We start from the raw sequence: 19,371 nt of genomic DNA on the forward strand, positions 1-19,371 counted from the left end.
TTTTTGTTGTTTTGCTGTTCGTCTCTTCGATGGAACAAACGACAGCTGAGCAGAAATGGCCTCTCTGGCTGTGGTGTTGTGTTCAGGGGTACTAAGTATTTTTTCCCCTCTCTCTTCATTTAGATTCTTCCTTTCACAAAAGAGATTGGCCTTCAGTGGAACAATGCGAGGTGTTTACAAGATTTCACATTGACTAATATGTCAAAGTAGGTTGCTATGAATTTGAGTTCACGTTACTGTAATAAACTAAAAATTTTGTTCTTTTATGATTCATGAACATTTTCTCCCGATTTAAACGGAAGATGTAAATTTCTTGACCCTCCTGTGCTTGAAGTCCTCGTGTGTATGCTGTTGTTCATAAACGCATTAACAAATACACATAGTACACTTGGACTTTGCCAGTATTAGTTCTGCAAGGGCCATTTGAATTGAAAGTGAATGCATTTTCTCAATAATACGTACAATATTTTCAATGTCTGTTTTTAAAATAACCAAAAATGAGAATCAGAAGGATCCTGTAGTTAGCCATATGCTGTTTACAAAGGCTTGGCACGGAGTGTTTAGCTGTTTCATTGCAGCAGGGTATATGTTAACTGTTACTTGGCTCAATATTATTGTCATTAGTATTCATGGAAAACATTTAATGTTATTACCAACATATTCCACTTAAGCTTACAAATATAATGAATGTTTATTACACAAACACAAATTAAAAAATGAAACCTGCCTTGGTCATAATTTAATCTTCAGGGTCCAAACATTTCATAAACTGCACATATAGATGTTTTCTTTGTGGTGAGTCATATATTACACATTCAATACAACAGCCAACCAACATAGTGTGTTGGAAAATGATTACAGTTACATGCTGACAACAACACTACTGTGACTGATATTGACATACCAGCAATATTTGATGGTCTCCTAAATATGCCATAAGCCACAGATATGCATAATTCAAGAAAATAAGAGACCACCAGAATTTTCTGTCTGCATATTCTTTTAGCAGATAACCATAAATATTAAAATAAATTGAAGTGAAAACCACGAACAAACACAATATTAATTTGAGCTTTTAATTAGTTCCATATCCATTCATATCTGCTTGGCTCTCTTCCAGTCAGCTGATGACCTCATTGCCCTTGTCCAAGATCTTTTGCTTGTCAGCTGAAGCGCAACAAAGATTGTGTCTCGTGACACAGGATGTGATGTGAAAATCGCTACGTGACACAAGAGCATAAAACCAGCCTTGGAGTGGGTACGGCAGTGTACTCTGGGCATTGGTCTGAAGTGTAAGACTTTCTATGTGGTTTTGACAAATCAGAGCCACAAACCTGACCTGTAGTCTGTTTCCCACCTGATAAAGATCCTGGAGAGAATTATCCTCAGACACCTCCAACTTCTGGTGAATTTCATTTACTGTCCTGGTATTTGTGTGGGAGATACTTTATGCAATGCCATTTTTTGTTGTTTTTTTCCACAAAGTGTGGAAAAAAAACTGCCCTGGGATTTCTGGCCACCAGGGGTGATTTATATATATTCTTAAACCCCTCAGCCAGCCTCAGTTCTTAATGTAATAATCCTAATGACAGGAGGATTCATGTCACCTTTCACTTTGTTTCAGTTTTTGAATGAGCAGCCTCAATAATTACAAACCAAGCCACTTTTAAAATCTTTTCCTTAATTTAGTTGTAAAGGTACATATATTAAACATACACAGTATGGTAAATCAGGGACTATGCAGTTCAACCCCAGTTCAGCCTTACTAAGACACTTACAAAAACTGAGGAACATATACATTACTCTTCAAAGTGTCTTAAAATTACAAACAAAAATATTTTTATTAAGTTTAGGAATACAGGAATCGTTTCCATCTCCCATTCCAAATTTTATTCTTGGTTCCACCCTGATTTCTTTTGCATTATTCAGAGTACAGAGAAGGATATAGCAGACCCAAACCCCTTACTCCCGTGTTCTAACAGGAAAAATGGTGCAAACATGTGCACCACACTGTTATGTAAACAAAAAGCTAAACACTTCTACTAGCAGCTTATATGAAGACTCTGAAAGCACTCAGTGTGACTGGCATCATAAAACAACATCGAAGCACTTGTCAAAAGCTTTATTAGCATCAGTAGAAAACGTCTTTGAAATCCAGCCATATCATGACAGCAGGAGGCAGATGCGTGAACTCACTGTTGAACTGTTAAATCATCACCATTTGGGAGCTCAGTATTTATCTTGTTTTGTCTGCACACACGGGGGCAGTCCACTATCAAAACTAAGGGCCACATAAAGGACACTACCATGTGAATATCTGTAAGTGCTGCTGGTGGATAACATGTCGGAACATTTACCAATAAATAAAATGTCCATTGAGTAGCAGAATTTTAGGAAAAATGTTTAAAAAAAAAAGAAAAAAAAAAAAAGAAATAAGCGAGTTGTCCCTGAAGGGCAGGATCCCACCCTCTGAACATTACACTGGATGTTTCTGATAACATTGGATTCAGAATTTTAGCTGAAAAACATAGGGGCTTCCTCTACATTATGTGTAGTTAAAGTTTCAATAAATTAACACATTTTTCATTCTTATAGTTTTACATATGCTTAATATACTAGATGACACTTTTGGCAGCAATTTAAAGGGCCAAAGGAATTATAGGTTGGTGCAAAAACAAGAACACTGTATCCGCTGTGACTGTAACCAAAACTGTTAAGTGCTGCACTAACTTGGTTTGTATATCCACCAACTTAAAACATCAAATATTGTTATTAAAGACATTGTAAACTAGCCAAACAGCTCCCTCTGGATTAGCATTGATAAGATAATGGTGAAAAGGCATTTTGTCAGGAAGAATGCAGTCTGGGGCTTGATTCATGTGAAACTACTTCTCATTTATAGAATCCATGAAGATGAAACACTCAAGTGGAGACAAGGAGCAGAAAAATGTCCAGTTCCTATTCACCGTGTGTCCAGAGGTTCAACAAATGAGTCAACGAGACAAAAAAAACAAAAAACAAAACAAAAAAAACAGTCTGAGAGAGAAGCTGAACATTTAGACACTGTCAATAAATATTTTTTCTTCTACAGTTCCAGCTGTTATAATTCATCCTCTATGTGGTTTTCAGGTTGGGTTCTCTCCAGTTTTCCTGGAAAAAAGGACAGAGATCGGAACCATAAATATGCAAAACAGTAAAAGCTCCACTATGACCATGTTCTCTCTGCAAGCTGGAGATACAGTGGTGAGTGAGTGAAATTATATTTTTAGGTGTTGAAGTCTGCCGGAGGTGTCTCAAGCCAGCCGATAGATATAGTCTCACCAGCGGGTCCCAAATCTATCCCGGGTTCTACTCGGGAGACACCCACCTCAGCTTGGTTCTTGGTCAAAGTTTGTATACATGTGGTCACAGGTGGATCATTAGTTAATCAACTACATTTGATTAGGAGGATCTGACTGCTACTTTGGCTTCCAGTTTCTATGGAAGCAGTAAGATTGTCAAACCATTAATTGGCTCCATTAACTAACACTAATTAACAGGTGTGGTGTACAAACCTGTAGTTGCGGATTCTTCTTTAGGTTGTGACTGGCTGTCGAGAGTACTCTCAGTGGATGGGGTTTCATCAGATGGTATCTCTTCTGAACTTCCTGTATCTAAATTTAAGAAAAAAAAAGATATAATGAAGTTCTTTTAATACACTTCTAATTAGTTTAACAGAATAATGGGGAAAGAATGTGTGTTTTTCTGTTTGACCCACCACTCTTGGTGTCTGTGCTTTCCTCTATAGGAGGGCTGACATTTTCTTCAGCTGTGCTGTTAGCCTTGCTGCTTTTATCTGTGCTTGTACTGTTTTTGGCTTTGGGTTTAGGCTTGGCAAACTTGGCCTTGTTAAACAAGTAGTTGACCTCTCGCTCAAGAAGAGTCCGTTTGGACTCTATGTCTTTGGACAACAAGACCGGTCGCTCTTTTGGAGAGCGTTTCTCCTGCTCTGCTGTCGTCTCGTTCTTCCACACCTAAAGTAAGCAGAGGTGACTTCACACACGAAGCTCAGTTATAAACATAGCAACAAATTCAGCCCATGTGAACAGGCATGTAAAGTCTGGGCGAGAAACCCTGGATTTCTCTCAAGAGGAAAGGCTTTTCAGATACACAGGCTTTCAGGCAAGAAAAAGCTTGTCACCACCTACCATTGTTTCATTGATGACTTTTTCTAGCATGTTTAGCTCGACGTCAGTAAAGATCTGATCATCTTCTGGGATCAGCCTCGCACTCCTTTAAGAGAACAAAAACTCAGTCAACGACTGGCTCATGACTAACTTTACATTTCCTTCCTTCTAACCACTTACTTTAAGAAGAAACTGGAGCTATTGAGCAGGCTTTCCAGGCGGGCCAGGTGCTCCGGCCACTTGCGTCGTTCGTCAACCCTGAAAAACATGTCCTTGCACAGGCTCTTCAGCTGAAAGAGTTTTTCTCTCAGCTGTTTGGTGGTGGCAGCATAGCCATCCTCATCCATCCACTCAGACACCTCTTTCAGCTTGGCTGAGATCTGTTCCTGCTCCTCCTCGGTTACCACCTGCTGGTAATCCTCCTGGTACAGCTTGTCCTGGAAAAAGAGCATACTGAACCCTTACATGGGGAAAAAGAATTTAATTTCTTATTTTGTTGTATATTTGTTTTTAACTTTGAAATTTTCACTCTAGTCCTAGTTCCCGGTTGCTTCAGAGCAGGGGTGTCAAACGTACAGCCTGGGTGCCACATAGTTTCATATGTCAGTTATTAATCGCTGGTATACAAGTCTTTAGGTCTGCTGAGAATCCATGCAAGTGGGGGTGGGACTTTATTTTGATGGACACACCATGTGCCCAGTCAGACTCAAAGTCAGACTGGGATCATACCATTATGTGAAAGAAGGAGGGGCAGACATTCTGAAGACAGCAAGTATAGTAGTACCAGCCAGGTACACAGAGAGATGGGGGGCCAGATTTAAATGCAAGCGTGTTGGGAAAAAGTGAAGAAACAAGCAAAAACATAAAATTAGCAGCATCTGGTTGCATGTCAATGATACAGAGTGCCTGAGTGTCTAAGTGAGTCTTCATAGGCCTGAATGTGCGCTTGAAGTTATTTGGAATTCCTAACTTGCGCGATCTGTGCTCACCGCACACAGACACAAATGGACTTGTAACTGTATTTACAGTTTTTCTTAATGATTAAAACTTCCCATATGGCCATTCGCACTAAACAAAGTAATTGAGCAATAAACAATTAACTTATTGAAACTCAATGCTACCCAGTACTGGGGGCGAGAGGGAGAACATTAGGTTAAACGGAATGTTCCATATCTCTATATATTTAAATATAGACGTGTGGTATCCACAGAAACTTCAAAATCTCAGCAACAAAACCATTTCAACAACCACCAAACAGGTAAAACACCAAACGATTAAAGAGCAGGAGATTCCATAAAAAGACGTAAACACGATCCACATGTCTGTTTACCGGTGCTGTAAGCTGACATCTCACAGATTCTGAAACTGCAGGTTTCATCATTCTTAGACCAAAATTCACTGAACCAGCAGCAAAGGATGCCAATTTGGCATAATTTGTGAAACACTGCTTGCAAAAGCTATGTCTCTAATAAAACCTTTCTAACTTTGTGAAAAACAGACTATAGAAATTTCAAGGTTTTTTTTTCCACAACTACAGTTAAAAAAACAAAAAACAAAAAACAAAGCTGGGCAGCCTCTGGGCAGTGAGCTACCAGAACTTTTTCATGCTGGCAGATTTCTACCTTTGTCACAGCAGCTTTTTCTTCATTATGCAGAAAAACAATTAAACATGTAACTTCTTTACACTGACAGTGACGAGAGTTTCACTGGTCCGGCCTGCTTAAGATCGAAGTGAGCTACATGTGGCCCACCATGTAAAATGAGTCTGACACCCATGCTTTAGGGTTAATACAGAAACTTGAAATAACCTCTTGTGTACATTCATGCATGTGTCTGTTTTCTCACTTAATGCTTTATTTTTAAGAGTGCCTGTTCCTTATGCTTTACTTTTAGTTTTGCTTCCCTTTCAGCCATATGTCCCTCTCCCCCGCTGTCACACGTTCTATGTATTTAGAGTCTTGTTCTTTGTCTGAATGCCAGTTCATGTGGACCCACTGTGTTGTTTCTATAGATTATAATTCTGCCTGCCTGTGTTCGTGTCCTATATTTGAGCTCTCACTCCTCACACTCCACCTAATGACTGTACACTCTGCTCAGAATGGACCCAGTGGACGCAGCATCCGAGGAGTTTCAAAATCAGTTTCTCATTCTCCTGGGATGGTGGCTATGTTCCTTCTGCATGGGCTGCAAGGAAGAAGTGGGGCAAAGAATTAGCATCCTGCTACGCTCCTGCCCCCAGCAGATATTGCCAAAATGGTAAGAGGAATTTGTTTTCATTCTTTTATCCCTGTTGCTGTAAGAGCGGCCCTGCACTCAAGCTTTGTCGTTGTCAGCCATCACCTTCACATCTCAAAAGACACAACAGCACTCTGCTTGGCATCTTAAAACCCATCTATATGCTTTATCATGACACAGTCTTAGTCTATTTTTTACCTTGTTTAACTTCTTTTTTTTAGTTTTTGTTTACCTTATGTTTTTATTTTGTTGTAAGGTGACCTTGAGGGTCTTTAATAAGGCTACCACAAACGATTAGTTGACTAGTCGCCTTATTTTTTCTGAAAATGATGTGCCGCGGTTCTCGCCGGCTCTAGCGAGCCTTGACTCCGTTGGAGGAGTCTACAAATTTGGACAGCCTTCGTCACATCGCTGTGACGTAATAGGCCTTGGGAGGATGCAGCCCCCACTGTGTCCAAATTTAGGGGCCACATCCTTCAGCTTCAAACAAGACATCACATATTTGCAAAAATGCTCCGACGTTTTTGGAGACGTCTGTTACCCACCAGCTCAATAGCTAGTCAGGGCGAGAACAGCGAACTCCCGGCACATCGTTTTCAAACTCCCCGCGGTCTTTCGCTACTCAGGTTAAACATGAAATATAAGTCACTTAGATAACCTAAAAATGTTATTGTTTGGCTTTTTTCAGTATTTTATTTCTTTGTGAGTAAATCGGTTTGGCTGAGATTACAGCTGAACAAACGTCAAACTGATTAAACAGAAGTGTGAGATGATCGAGAATTTACGCAAATGTCCTGTTATATTTTAGATAGCAAGGAGCAGACGGCTGAGTTTATTAACCCTTTAAAGCCGGTCGGAGCGGGCACGCTCCGTTTTGCATAACTATTTTTAAATCCCGGTAGCACTGCAACCACGTAAGCTAGCGCAATAATTTTTTTTGCATATGAAACCGGAGGAGTTGTACTTACATCTTATGCCATCAGCTTGTCCTAAGTCAGAGTTTCCTTCCACATATAGCTTTGCAAAAACTGAATAAAAAGCACTTGCAGCCAGAGATGGGCAGTAACGCGTTACTTGTAACGAGTTACTGTAATCCGATTACTTTTTCGAGTAACGAGTAAAGTAAGGGATTACCATTGCAAAAACAGTAATTAGATTACTGTTACTTTCCCGTAAGCACACTGCGTTACTAAAACCGTGATTTTCTTGCGAGAGTGTCTCATGACAGTGACGTAAGCGAGTGCGACGTTTGTGGCAACAGCTGTGTGCAGATGAACAATGGATAATATATCGAGTGCGGGAGAGAGTATGAGCGTGCAGCGTTTAAAGCGTGGAAGTACTGACCTTACTTTGAGTTTGATTCCATAAAAAGTGACAAAAACATTAGCGTCCGCTGATCACTGCGTGGGAAGAAAACTTCTTTTTACAGCGAAAAAAAACCCCTTAACTTCCGAGCAAGCACCTAGTGCCCTACGACGTAATGTGAAATTCAGAGAGAAACTCGCGGATTCTTCAACTGACCGCTGTGGCACACCTGCACCCTAACCTCCGCCTACGCCACTCCTGCTTTATAGGTGAGAATAGAGCAACAGAACCGCTAGTCTTTGATTTTATATATTTTCTGCTGTGTTTTACTTGCATTTATTTGAAAGAGTGAGTGTAAACACAAAAAAATATTTTATTTTATGTGCTGGAATGTGCAAAAATTAGGTTTAAATGTTAAACAAATTTCTTCCAGTCAGTGAATGTTGCATATAATTTAATTTTTGCTTGATGCATAAAGTTAAAAGATTAAAACTAATAAAACAAGTTTAAAAAAAAGAGACTTTTCCATTTGATTACATTTTGTATGATGAATTATGCAGAAAAAGTAGAATGTAGAAAGTAGATCTATCGCTTTATCACCTCTTCAGGTTGTAAATCGTGTTTTTAAAAAGTAACTAAGTAACTAAGTAATTAATTACTTTTGAAAATAAGTAATCAGTAAAGTAACGGGATTACTTTTGGGGGGAAGTAATCAGTAATTAGTTACTGATTACTTTTTTCAAGTAACTTGACCAACACTGCTTGCAGCAACAAAAACATAATATTCCAGGAACACTTTGCCGATCCGATCAGCTGTTTGTAACACTTCCTACGTCCATCAGCGCGAACTATCGCATGTCCGCCATGTCCTGCCCGAAACCAGAAGTGACGTCATTTTGCGGAAATGTAGTTTTTTACCATCAGGGCCTCATGAGCCTATACTGGTGTTTTTAAAAATTATGTTTGACTTTATGACTTTCTGTGTCGTTTCTGGGATGCTTAGGACTCAGAGTTTCATAGCCACACCCCTGCACTCAAACCCTGCCTATCAACAAGCCATTCACCTCACCACTAACCAGCTCTTCACCACCACTGCTGCCTCCCTCCCAGTCTAGAGAGTGATGTTCTCAACAGCAGAAGCAAAACCATCAGTCCATGAACTACAACATCACTTCCAGCAAGCTTTCTTCAGCCCTTCCGGACCTAGCTCAGTATCAGAAGGTCCAAAAGCTAACATGTTTTCAGCCTTCATGTCGCCATTCCCTAACACAAAAAAGTTTGGAATCAAAGTTCCTGGGTGATGGCCAGGGAGAGGGAGGGCTGGGGTATTTCTGTGTGAATGTCAGATAGAAAACACTTGCAGTAAATAAATAAACATAAACAGGTACACACAGGATGTTCATGTTGTTTACCTGTGTCTCAAATATAAAAGCTTCCAAGCTGTTGAGTGTTTTCTCTCGTTCCTGTTTGGCCAGATCTCGGTCTGTCAAATCCTGCAGTCTGAAATCACACAAAGACTCCTTTAGCTGAGAAAACCAGGAAACCAAAACAGAAAATAAATGAAAATCAAGCTGTACTTTTTCTTAGAGGATGTCAGGTCATCGGCCGTGGGATCAACAATGTCATTGATAAGGAGTTCCAGTGTGATTTCTTCAGAGATTTTGCTCTTTTTCTGAGGTCTGGCCTTCTTCTCCACCTCAGTGTTTACAGATTTGTCTCCGTCTTTTTCCTCCTTCGCCGGGAGACAGATGGGTAATATCAATAACAGCTTTGTGAAGGCTAATCTCTCATGAATATACATTTTCACCAAACACTACACAAAATTTTAAAAAGGTGCACAGGCAGATAAATGTCAGCATTTGAATTCAGACCGAGGCATTTCACAGAGTATTATAAATGAAGCTCTTACCTTGGCCTCGGTCGTGCTTCCTGCCTCTTTGGCTTTTTCTTGGTTTTTGTCTTCACTTGAATTCTTCTCTGAATCACTGGGTTTCTCACTGGTAGCCTTGTCTTTGTGATTCTCATCCTTGCCGTCCTCATCCTTGCTGTCCTTCCCAGATTCTGGAGGTACTTCCTCCTCATCCTAGGCACAACAAATCAAGAGCCAATGCCATGCCGACCCTTTGCTCAGTGTTGGACAACCATTTATGTTCTTTATATAATGGTAAAGTTAAATCACACTTGGCAAGAACGTATTAACATTCCTAGACCAGCATGTATTGCTTTTTATAGGTGACGTTACCTGAACAGGTTCAGTTACATTTGGAGCAGGTTCTGACGATCCTCCTCCAAACAAAGTGGAAATGGTGTTACCGAGTTCTGGAAGACAGCAAATCGTTCCCTCAGTTAAATACGACAACTCACACGCGCTACAATATAGGCCATTGCAAAAGTACATACGATGTCAAATCAATCAAAACGAGCAGAACTTTCTGTGTGCTGCATAACAGAAGTAGTGAAACATAAGTGAGTGGAAAAAAAAAAAAAGGAGTTAATGATGGACAAGAGCAGTGAGTCGCCAAGGAACGAGGGTTCTCATCTACAGGTGTTTGCAGTTATTCTATAACAGACTTTAGGTCACTCAATAAAAGTAAACGTATTAATTTTTATCTTAACATCAAAAATATTTAAGATGATTAACTTTTTAATTAAAAATGACCTGGCTGCTGGAGTGCATAAACTCCTCTGCTATGACTGCAACTGATAAAGCTGGTCTTAGCGCTAATAATTTTGAACAGTTACTGTTACTGACACCAAAGGAGTCCGAGCTGTGACTAAATACTAGCTATCACATTAGCATAATGAGCAAATAAGGCAGGAAGCAGAAAGTAAAGGGCACAGAGCCTTAATCAACTTATGTGCTAAACATCAGCAAGAATCCAACAATTTAACTTCTCTGTCAAGCTACATTTTTCTACTTTGTAGTAGAGAGCTTTTTATGTAACAGTATCAGATGCTTGTGTCAGCTTTAACTGGATGTCTGGCTGCAGTCAAAGTTTCATCACAAGATATCAGTCTGGGGTTAGTCCCCTCATGTTAGCAGTATGAGTTGAGAATGGATTCAAGCACTGGCTCATGTTTGCAAGAAACCTACTAGTTAATGTTGATTCCTCCTCTTTCTCCTCTACCACAGTCTCAAAGACAGACTCCACCTGTGTATGAAAATGACATTTTTTTAAACATTGGTTTGCTTAAATATCACAAAGTTTTTCCATTAACACTGAAAGCTGTTATGTGAGCATGGAACGTCAATCCTCCCATGTTTGGATTTCACATTTGGAGTCCAATGTTTTGGCTTGAAATTCATCAATCCTAATTACCAACATTACAGCCAAAGATTAAAAAAAAGGAAATCCACAAGCACAGTTATCTTCTTTTAATAGTAGTTGCAAATGATAGTACAGTAGTGAAATGCTTTGTTGAAACTCTGCCAGGAGGAGAAGGCAGAACTTGAATAAGTGACTGTCGTGAGGCAGCTCATGTTAGTTTAACTGACCCGGTCTAGCAGGAGCACTCCACTTTCATCCATGTTGAAGTGGGCTTTAATTCCTTTCGACTCTGCATCTGCATGCTTCTGAAAACTACTCCCCACTCCAGACAGCTTGACTGTGGTCAGGTTCAGAGAGCCGAACACACTGTGACACACGAGCAAGAAGCACACAGTTTTGCCTTACACTTGCATCCAATTAAAGCGTGAGGGCACACACTGATGGGATGGAATACATTTAAATATCTTCTTTTTATGGGGTTTTGCCATAAACTGTTAAAATGAACCTCATTTCATAGTATTTTTCAAAGAGTTCCAACCTGAGGTCTTCCTGACTGAGGAAGCTGAGGTCACCGTAGTTGATGTTGAAAACAAAGTCATCGTTGTAACGGTTGAATGTAATGACCTTGCGCTGGGGGTAGGTTGCCATCCTCTGGAACAGGAAGCGTTTGTTATGTTTCAAGGTTTTGACACTTTCCTCCTCCTCCACCTCCCGGGTAAACTCCACCTAATACAATGAGATGTCACGCAGTCAGTGTTGACATGGATTTTACTCCGAATTTCCCATTACTCTAATCAGACTAATCAAAGCTCAGTTAAGTATGATTGTACTCATGATGCACTCAGTTTGAGGCAGCAGAGGACCTGAATGCTGACCTGAATGGGGAAAACAGCTGCATCTCGAACCAAGAAAGGTTTGACCTTAAAAGCCTTGCTCAGGGCAGCGGCCTGGTACACTGCACCCATGGCTGCTGCCTCATCTGCATTGATGTTCTTCCCCAGTTCCTCTCTGCACGTAGAGAAAACAAACTTAGTATAGTTTGGAAAATTAAAATTTTGAGAATGATGGAAACATCTCTATGGACAACACTTACTTGCCCACAGCTTTAAGGAGCACTTCCTGGACCTTTGGCACACGAGTGGAGCCTCCTACTAAAATCACCTGCTCAATATCCTCCTGTTGTCACAAACATAAAACGTCTAATAGTCTGGTGATGACAGAACTTCTAATTCTGTTGTTGTATCCCATGTTTGGAGCCAAATCCGCCCACATCCTGTCACGTTGAGCATACTGACCAGTTTCATCTCTGCAGCAGTCAGGGCATCCTGCACTGGCCGAGGCACTCTTTCAAACAGATCGGCACACAGTTCTTCAAACTCACTCCTGGTCACCTTAGCTTTGAAGTCAATGTCATCCATCAAACCTTCCACCTGGGTAATTTAAAAAAAGAAAAAAGATAAAGTAAGAAAGTGCAAGATTTCTGCGAGTTTAAGAGTGCAGTGTGGATTTCAGATTTTGAGATTCTGGCAAAGCGTTTTCATGTGTTGCAGTTTATCACAGTGACTTTAGCTACAACATAGACCATTACAATGACATACGCAACCGGTAAGACGGAGTGAGTGCTTGAAGTTCCTGTCTCTGGACTCACCTGGGCCATGAAGTCTACATTTGCACTCAGCACAGTCTTGAGCCTCTGAGCTTCTTTGAGAAGCTTGGCCATAGCCCGGTGATTTTCCCGCACATCTTTCTTGCTCTTCTTTTGCTCATTGAACAGTCTGGCCAGGTGGTCACGAAGTCGCAGGTCCATCTCAAAGCCCCCCAAACCCCGATCAAACCTTAAGTTAGAACACATTTGCACACTTTAGTCTGGATGGATGTAAAGTAGGCAGTTATTTTATAGAGCAAATTACAATTTAATAGTTTTAATACTGACCAACAAATACAAAACCCTTTCTAGTTAGTAACAGCTACAACATGATAAACAAGCAAACGCATGAAGCACCAGCTCCCTGTATTCCAACTCCTGCCACTGCGGTGTCAGAGAACTTCTGCAGATGGCAGATATACTGGAAATCAGAGGCGTACAATGGAAACAGTACTGTCCTGTTTCCATGCAGCAGATAAGTAACAGCCATACCTACTCTATACTTCGACACCAAACTCGCTCATCTATGTCTTTTTGGACTTTGTAAGGTAAAAACCTTACAATATCACAGAAAAACTGAACAATCAGACGAATCCCTGTGAGCAAGCACTTTAGCGTCATGGGGAAGGAAAAACTTCCCACTGATGCCAAATAAACAGGTGGTTATTAACGTTAAGTGAAAGTAAAATGATCAGAAGTATGAATGCAGTATTTCATATACAGTATACAGTCAAAAACTATACCCAGATAGCTTACTGGACTGTACATAGAACGTGTATCTTTGTTAAGATAATAAAATAAGAGGCAAGTTTTGTGTCTGCACTTGGCATTCTTGTTATAGCTGCAACTTAGACTGTGATCAGGCTTATAGAATAAGAGAGCCAACAAAAAATATTTTGTAATCTCTGAATTACATTTTAAGCAGGTAGTTTATAACACAGTTTAACATCCTTTGAACAAACAAACTAGTGAGTAAGATGACCACTGTACATTTTATACATATCCCTGTAGATTTTGTACGCATCTCCATACAATTTTTGTTACCTGTATATACGAACTTCAGTTGCTTATGTATAGAGGACCATTTTGTGTCTTCTTTTTATATTTTATATTCCCCTTGCTATAAGAGCTGTGTAACACCGAAATTTCTTATCCGTGGGATAATAAAGGTTTATTCTATTCTACTCTAGTTCCAAACTCCTTTAGTTTAGGTATATCCAAGTTTTTTTCTTGTTCGACCATTATCAGAATCAACTCTAATATCTGCTTCTCTGTCAGTGGCAGTGCCGCTGCATGGATCAATGGACTCACCCAACACCTCGGATCTGTAACTGGGGCTGAGTCCCGGACTCCTTGGTTTTGACAGTCTGATAGGTAACGATTGTGGCAGTGGTGCTGCCAGAGCCCATATCATAAAACATCACATGCTGGAAGGGAACGAGATCAGGCTTTCAGCAGTTTGTAATCACTCATCACATTTTTAAACAACATCAAATATCACCTCTGATCAATCAGCCCTGTAGTCAGACATTTTCTGAGATTAATAAAGTTTTATGAAATAAATGAAATCAAATCAAATGGAAAGGGAATTTTCCAGACTGCAAGTTGTCATATAATTGGAGATAGAGCAGGGCGATATGGCCAAAAATATTTATCACGATATATATTTGAAAATTTGCGATAACGATATAACCGACGATATAATTGATGCGAGAAAATACAACTCCACAACATTACTAGCGCAAAAAGACAACCTTCCATTTATTTTCACTTAAACAAGAAGCTGGTTTTTATGTATATTAAAGCTTTATAAAAATGTAACAGTGCAAATTCAAATTCCTTGCTGAAAGTTTAACCAAAAGGCATTTCCAGTAGAAATGGGCTGACATATCCTGAGCATAACCATGTATAATATCCACTGAAGTTAAAAAGAGGTGCTTTGCAACATTAAACTGCAGTGTGCAGTACGCATTTTTCGGACCATAAGGTGCACGGGATTATAAGGCACACTAAGCGAAAAAAAGCAGTCAGATAAATCAAACTTTATTAAACTCATTCTTCTTGCTTCCTCCACTTCTGTACCATTGATTCATTAATGTTGAATTCTCTGGCAGCTGCTCTATTCCCATGTTGTTGCAGTATATTAATGACTAACCTCGTATTGTGGATGGATTATCTCAGTTGTTCTCCTGACTGAAGTTTGGTCCGTTTACAGCATCCTGCCATGCGATTGCATTTGTCTCTAACCATGAAGAACCTTCACGTTAACTTTTATAAGTGGAAAAGTGTTAGTGTTCGTCCTCCAGCTTCACTGTTTATGTTATGCTAACATAGCTGTGTCGCTAGCGATCACGTAGCACATCATTATATACCAGCTAGCCCAACTTCAGTAACCCTACAAACGTCACTGCTGTTTAGTTTCCTGTCTTCATTTATGTTGGAAGTGATAGCAGAGCTGTACGTTTGATTTTTTTCAGAAATCTCTCAGTCAGAACATGTAATATCATGCTTAGGTAACTAGCGAAACTAGCGAGCTAACTTCCGCTAGCTTCCTGCTAACTTCTAACTCCGTTAAATGTAATAACTTTTGTTTTCATGGATGCCTGGAAGTTAAACTTTATAGTTACACCTGGTAAAGCAGCAATGCTGATCGTTTTATTAAAGATGAAAGAATTTAGACAGTTTTTAACTCTAAGTGATGCTGCAGTGTTGCATACGGAGTTTAGGACCCAGATTACTCCCAGATTTAAGAGCATCTTAGTCCGACAAATACGACAATAACAACGGCCGCTTGCATGTTCTGCAAAAAAATGTGCTTTGTTGTGTATCTGACGGACAAACACCAAACCAGTTCCACATCACGGAAGTTGCACCATTTTTACAAACCAATTCTGGTTCATCTATTTCACTCAACAATCGGCCATGTGCGTATGAAAACAAAGGCACTGCGCATGCGCGTTTTACTCCCATTCTATCGCGATATTTCATTTTCCTATCGTTGCCTAACATTATACCGGTATTACCGTGAACGGTATAATATGGCCCAGCCCTAATTGGAGATGTTGCTAAATCTAGTGTACCTAAAAGCTAAAGCATGAGAGACGAATCTGACATGATCACGACACAATACAAGCTCCAATCTGAGGAATAAGGATCTTTCTGCAAGTGAGGAAAACTCCAATTGCTGAATGTAGGAAGATCTACTCGAAGAGTAGTTGTTGATTATGATTGCTTATTTGCAGTGTCCGCAGAGATCGCCAGTTGGTAGTCCACGTATGTAAAATGTGTTGGTAGGATGAGAGTTAATGCATGTATTTAGGTATGAAGCTTGAACCTTTACCTTAGCTGTGCTGTCAATATCTTTCCTCCTGAAGACCCCATAGTTTAAGGCCACGGCCGTGTTGTCATTGATGAGCTGAAGGACCTTTAGACCTGCAATGTGTGCAGCATGCAGGACTGCCCTGCGCTCTGCCTGGTTGAAGAAGGCTGGGACAGTGATCACTGCATCTTTGATTGTCTGTTCTGTGAATTGAAGAGAATGTTTTTATTTTTTAATATGTCCTGAACATATGTGAACATGCCTCACAATGATACATCATCTGCGTCAAGCAAACTAACCTGCAAAGTCCTGAGCCAGTCCACGAGAGTAATTAAGGACCATCCCCAAGAGCTCCTCTGGTGTGTACTGCATTTCTCTGACAGAAACATAATACACTTAGGTGAGCCTCACTAGGAGAGTGTTGTGTTTCTGGTAATAACCGATTAATAACATCGGTAAAATTCTGGACTGATGTGTTAGGCCAGGGGTGGGCAACTCCAGGCCTCAAGGGCCGGTGTCCCTGCAGGTTTTAGATGTGTCCTTAAACCAACACAGCTGATTTAAATGGCTAAATTAGCTTCTCAACATGTCCTGAAGTTCTCCAGAGGCCTGGTAATGAGCTAATCATTTTATTCAGGTGTGTTGACCCAGGGTGAGATCTAAAACCTGCAGGACACCGGCCCTCGAGGCCTGGAATTGCCCACCCCTGTGTTAGGCAGAACTCTCAACAACAAAACACAAAATCAGGTAATAATTTCTGGAGGAATGGCATTGACCAGTGAAATTCCAGAGATCCAAGAATCAATGTCAAAGCTGTGAAGCCACACAGGTAGCACACAATAACACACTTTTGGTGTTTACTTTACATCTGTTCCTAGTGTATACAGATTTTGTAATATGAATATGCGTGAATGTGTAGTGAATAAATAAAAACAAGGTAGCATATAAAGAGGCTCACTCTGAGTTTTTAAAGTGGACAGTGCCTCTCACTGGGTCCTCCTGCAGATGGTGTTCAGGAAAACGTTTCTGGTAGAGTGCCACCTGGAGGTTCTCATGCTTTTTACCCAGGAGGCTTTGGAGATGTCTATAAACACTTTTGGGGTTCTTGACGGACTGAAATGTGGTACAAAGCATGGAAACATTAACAGCATACATGGCAATATCTGAATATGCAGTTGTGATTTAGCCGATTAAGTCAATTCTGGAAATTTTAGAAGAAGTCTTACTACTCCCATTGCACTGTCTCCAAAAAGTCTCTCGTTCTCCTTGAGACATACAACTGTGGGTGTTTTCCTCCTCGACTCCCTGATGGAAAAGACAATACATACAATGGTAGCAACGCATGCTTTTCTTCTATTTTTGAGCATATACAAGAAATAAGGAACGCAATGGTGCCATTTTCTCTATTTGGGAATGTGCTCTCACTTGTTTAGAACAATCTCCATTGGCACGCCAGGTTTAACTATTGCTATTTTCATCCACTCGCTGCCCAGGTCAACTGACATGACAGCCACGGTCACTGGAGACAAAAAGATCAATTGTTAAGTAAAGCAGGCAGACAGCTAACACCTACCTACAGTGTACTTTTTCTATTCCACTGCATGTGTTCATCAATGAGACCATGTTTCAAACTGTGCTGCTTTTAACAGTAACCTATGGTTACTGTTAACCTTAAGTACCAGAAGAAAAGTCAAGCTAAATTATTATGTTACCTATGTGAGAAGGGAACATTGCCAGAACAAGACAGAAGAGAGCAGCCGGCACCAGCTTTCTACCCTCCATCACTAGCTGTAAAAATCAGAAAAGGGAAACATTTTAGTAAAAAAATAAAGGCATTAGCAGAACTGATATATACCCTAGCTGGTCCTAACAAGTATCCTCACATAAGCTTTAAGATGTTCTTTTGCTCATTTATCCTATACTTTTCTTGAACGTTTTTCAACTGTAGAGTATATGTCTTGATAAAACAGACTTCGTTTTATCTGCTGTGTGTCGGTTTTTAAACAACTGTCCAAAAGTTTTAATGTGTCCTCGCCTGGTGATGACCTTGGCTTAAGGATATGAAAAACATGTATTGCACCTGATTCCACCTACTTAGGCATACACTATTCTGAACACGTGGCATTAATAGCATTATCAAACAGTGTGCTGAAGCCACAGCTTCAGATCCACACAAGTACCTGCACAATGCTTTTGTTAAAGGGAGAAAACAAAAAGGAACACGAATAGAAACTTCTAGTACCCATCGAGATATGACACATGAATGAAAAACGGATGTACACCAGAAAGCCTTACTTTTTCATTTTATTACATATTAATACGCCACCGCTTTTTTAGCTTTTCCGAACCTCTATACGTGCTGGCTAACGATAAGATGACCCAACACGCTCCTGACCATTACAGAGCCAGGTGAGATACACACCAGTAAACGGTCTACTCAAGTACAGCTGGACCAGAAGTGTACGCTCTAAACAAAAGTACCGATACGCTGATACAAAGACCACTAACAGAAGTTGAAGGCTACAGTTAGCTAGTATACTGTCTGCAAAACCATCACTATAAAAGCATACATTTATCGATATAATGCTACAGCGCTAGCATTGAATCAGTCTTCAGTCGGCACAAATAAAAGTGAAAGACACCAACATACTGTGCTTTTCCAGGCGGGTTATGAGGTTAGTTTCTCGGTTGGTATCTTTATTCAGAGCTTCTTTGTTGTCACACTCGGTAGTTTTGGTTCCCCTTATCACCGGCTTGTTCTCAGTTGTCGGGCCCGGAACGCGGCGTCACCTCATTGGATCCACTGAAGCCGCGACCGGGAGAAAAACTGTGGTCAAGTTACTTAAAACCAAGTATACTGTAACCGGTTACCTTTTGGGATGAAAACCAATCGAAGACTGACGATAAAGCGACCGAGCGCAAGTTATTAGTTTTTCCCTACAGTTGATTGAATTGGAAATAAAGAACACATTTATATTTATATATTAAAATTGTTATCATTGACATTTTCTAATTTCGCAGGGGGGGTCGTATAAAGTTGGTGTTATTGATTAAAGGAGCTGAACTAGTTATGTGCTCTTGTTATGAAGGAGACACCTCTAAGCTTCCGGTAATTACTTTCCACCGTCTTGACGACTGGTCCCAATGTAACGCTAGAGCCTGCCCACCGTGTTCCACGCACTGCTTAGTGATTGGTCCACGCGAAATCCTGAACCCAAATCTCGATCCCATTGCTACACGTCAACATAGTGGGCGTATCCGGAATGACGCAATTTCCAGGTAAAGCGTGAGCACGCCACGTGCCTCCATGGAATAAACTGTTTTATTGACAAAAGTGAGGACATTTTTGTCAATTTTTTAATAAACTTTATGTTGTTTGCTCTCACAATGGCTGTTTTAATGTCTTCATGTGTGATTTTAATATATACCCTA

At 40.3% G+C, this 19,371-nt stretch overlaps 1 protein-coding gene across 1 annotated transcript; it reads right to left on the bottom strand.

The window, feature by feature from the left end:
- Positions 1 to 2,107: 2,107 nt before the first annotated feature.
- hyou1 (hypoxia up-regulated 1) lies at positions 2,108 to 18,989 on the bottom strand. The gene is made up of 24 exons (XM_086307925.1): positions 18,590 to 18,989; positions 17,652 to 17,727; positions 17,365 to 17,458; positions 17,166 to 17,244; positions 16,898 to 17,052; positions 16,239 to 16,315; positions 15,961 to 16,142; positions 13,932 to 14,047; positions 12,624 to 12,810; positions 12,271 to 12,405; positions 12,069 to 12,151; positions 11,851 to 11,983; positions 11,514 to 11,701; positions 11,203 to 11,341; positions 10,801 to 10,858; positions 9,949 to 10,025; positions 9,616 to 9,789; positions 9,284 to 9,438; positions 9,119 to 9,206; positions 4,347 to 4,603; positions 4,188 to 4,272; positions 3,758 to 4,013; positions 3,555 to 3,653; positions 2,108 to 3,150 (listed from the first exon to the last, which is right to left on the bottom strand). The coding sequence occupies exons 2-24, from the start codon at positions 17,719 to 17,721 to the stop codon at positions 3,101 to 3,103; spliced, it is 2,937 nt and encodes a 978-aa protein (XP_086164051.1). The 5' UTR covers positions 17,722 to 17,727; positions 18,590 to 18,989; the 3' UTR covers positions 2,108 to 3,100.
- Positions 18,990 to 19,371: the final 382 nt, after the last annotated feature.

This window comes from Aulonocara sp. 'chitande type north' Nkhata Bay, linkage group LG10, assembly GCF_057382095.1.
Source record: "Aulonocara sp. 'chitande type north' Nkhata Bay isolate Kocher_YH1m ecotype deep benthic linkage group LG10, A_spYH_male_GT1.1, whole genome shotgun sequence".
NCBI lineage: Eukaryota > Metazoa > Chordata > Actinopteri > Cichliformes > Cichlidae > Aulonocara > Aulonocara sp. 'chitande type north' Nkhata Bay.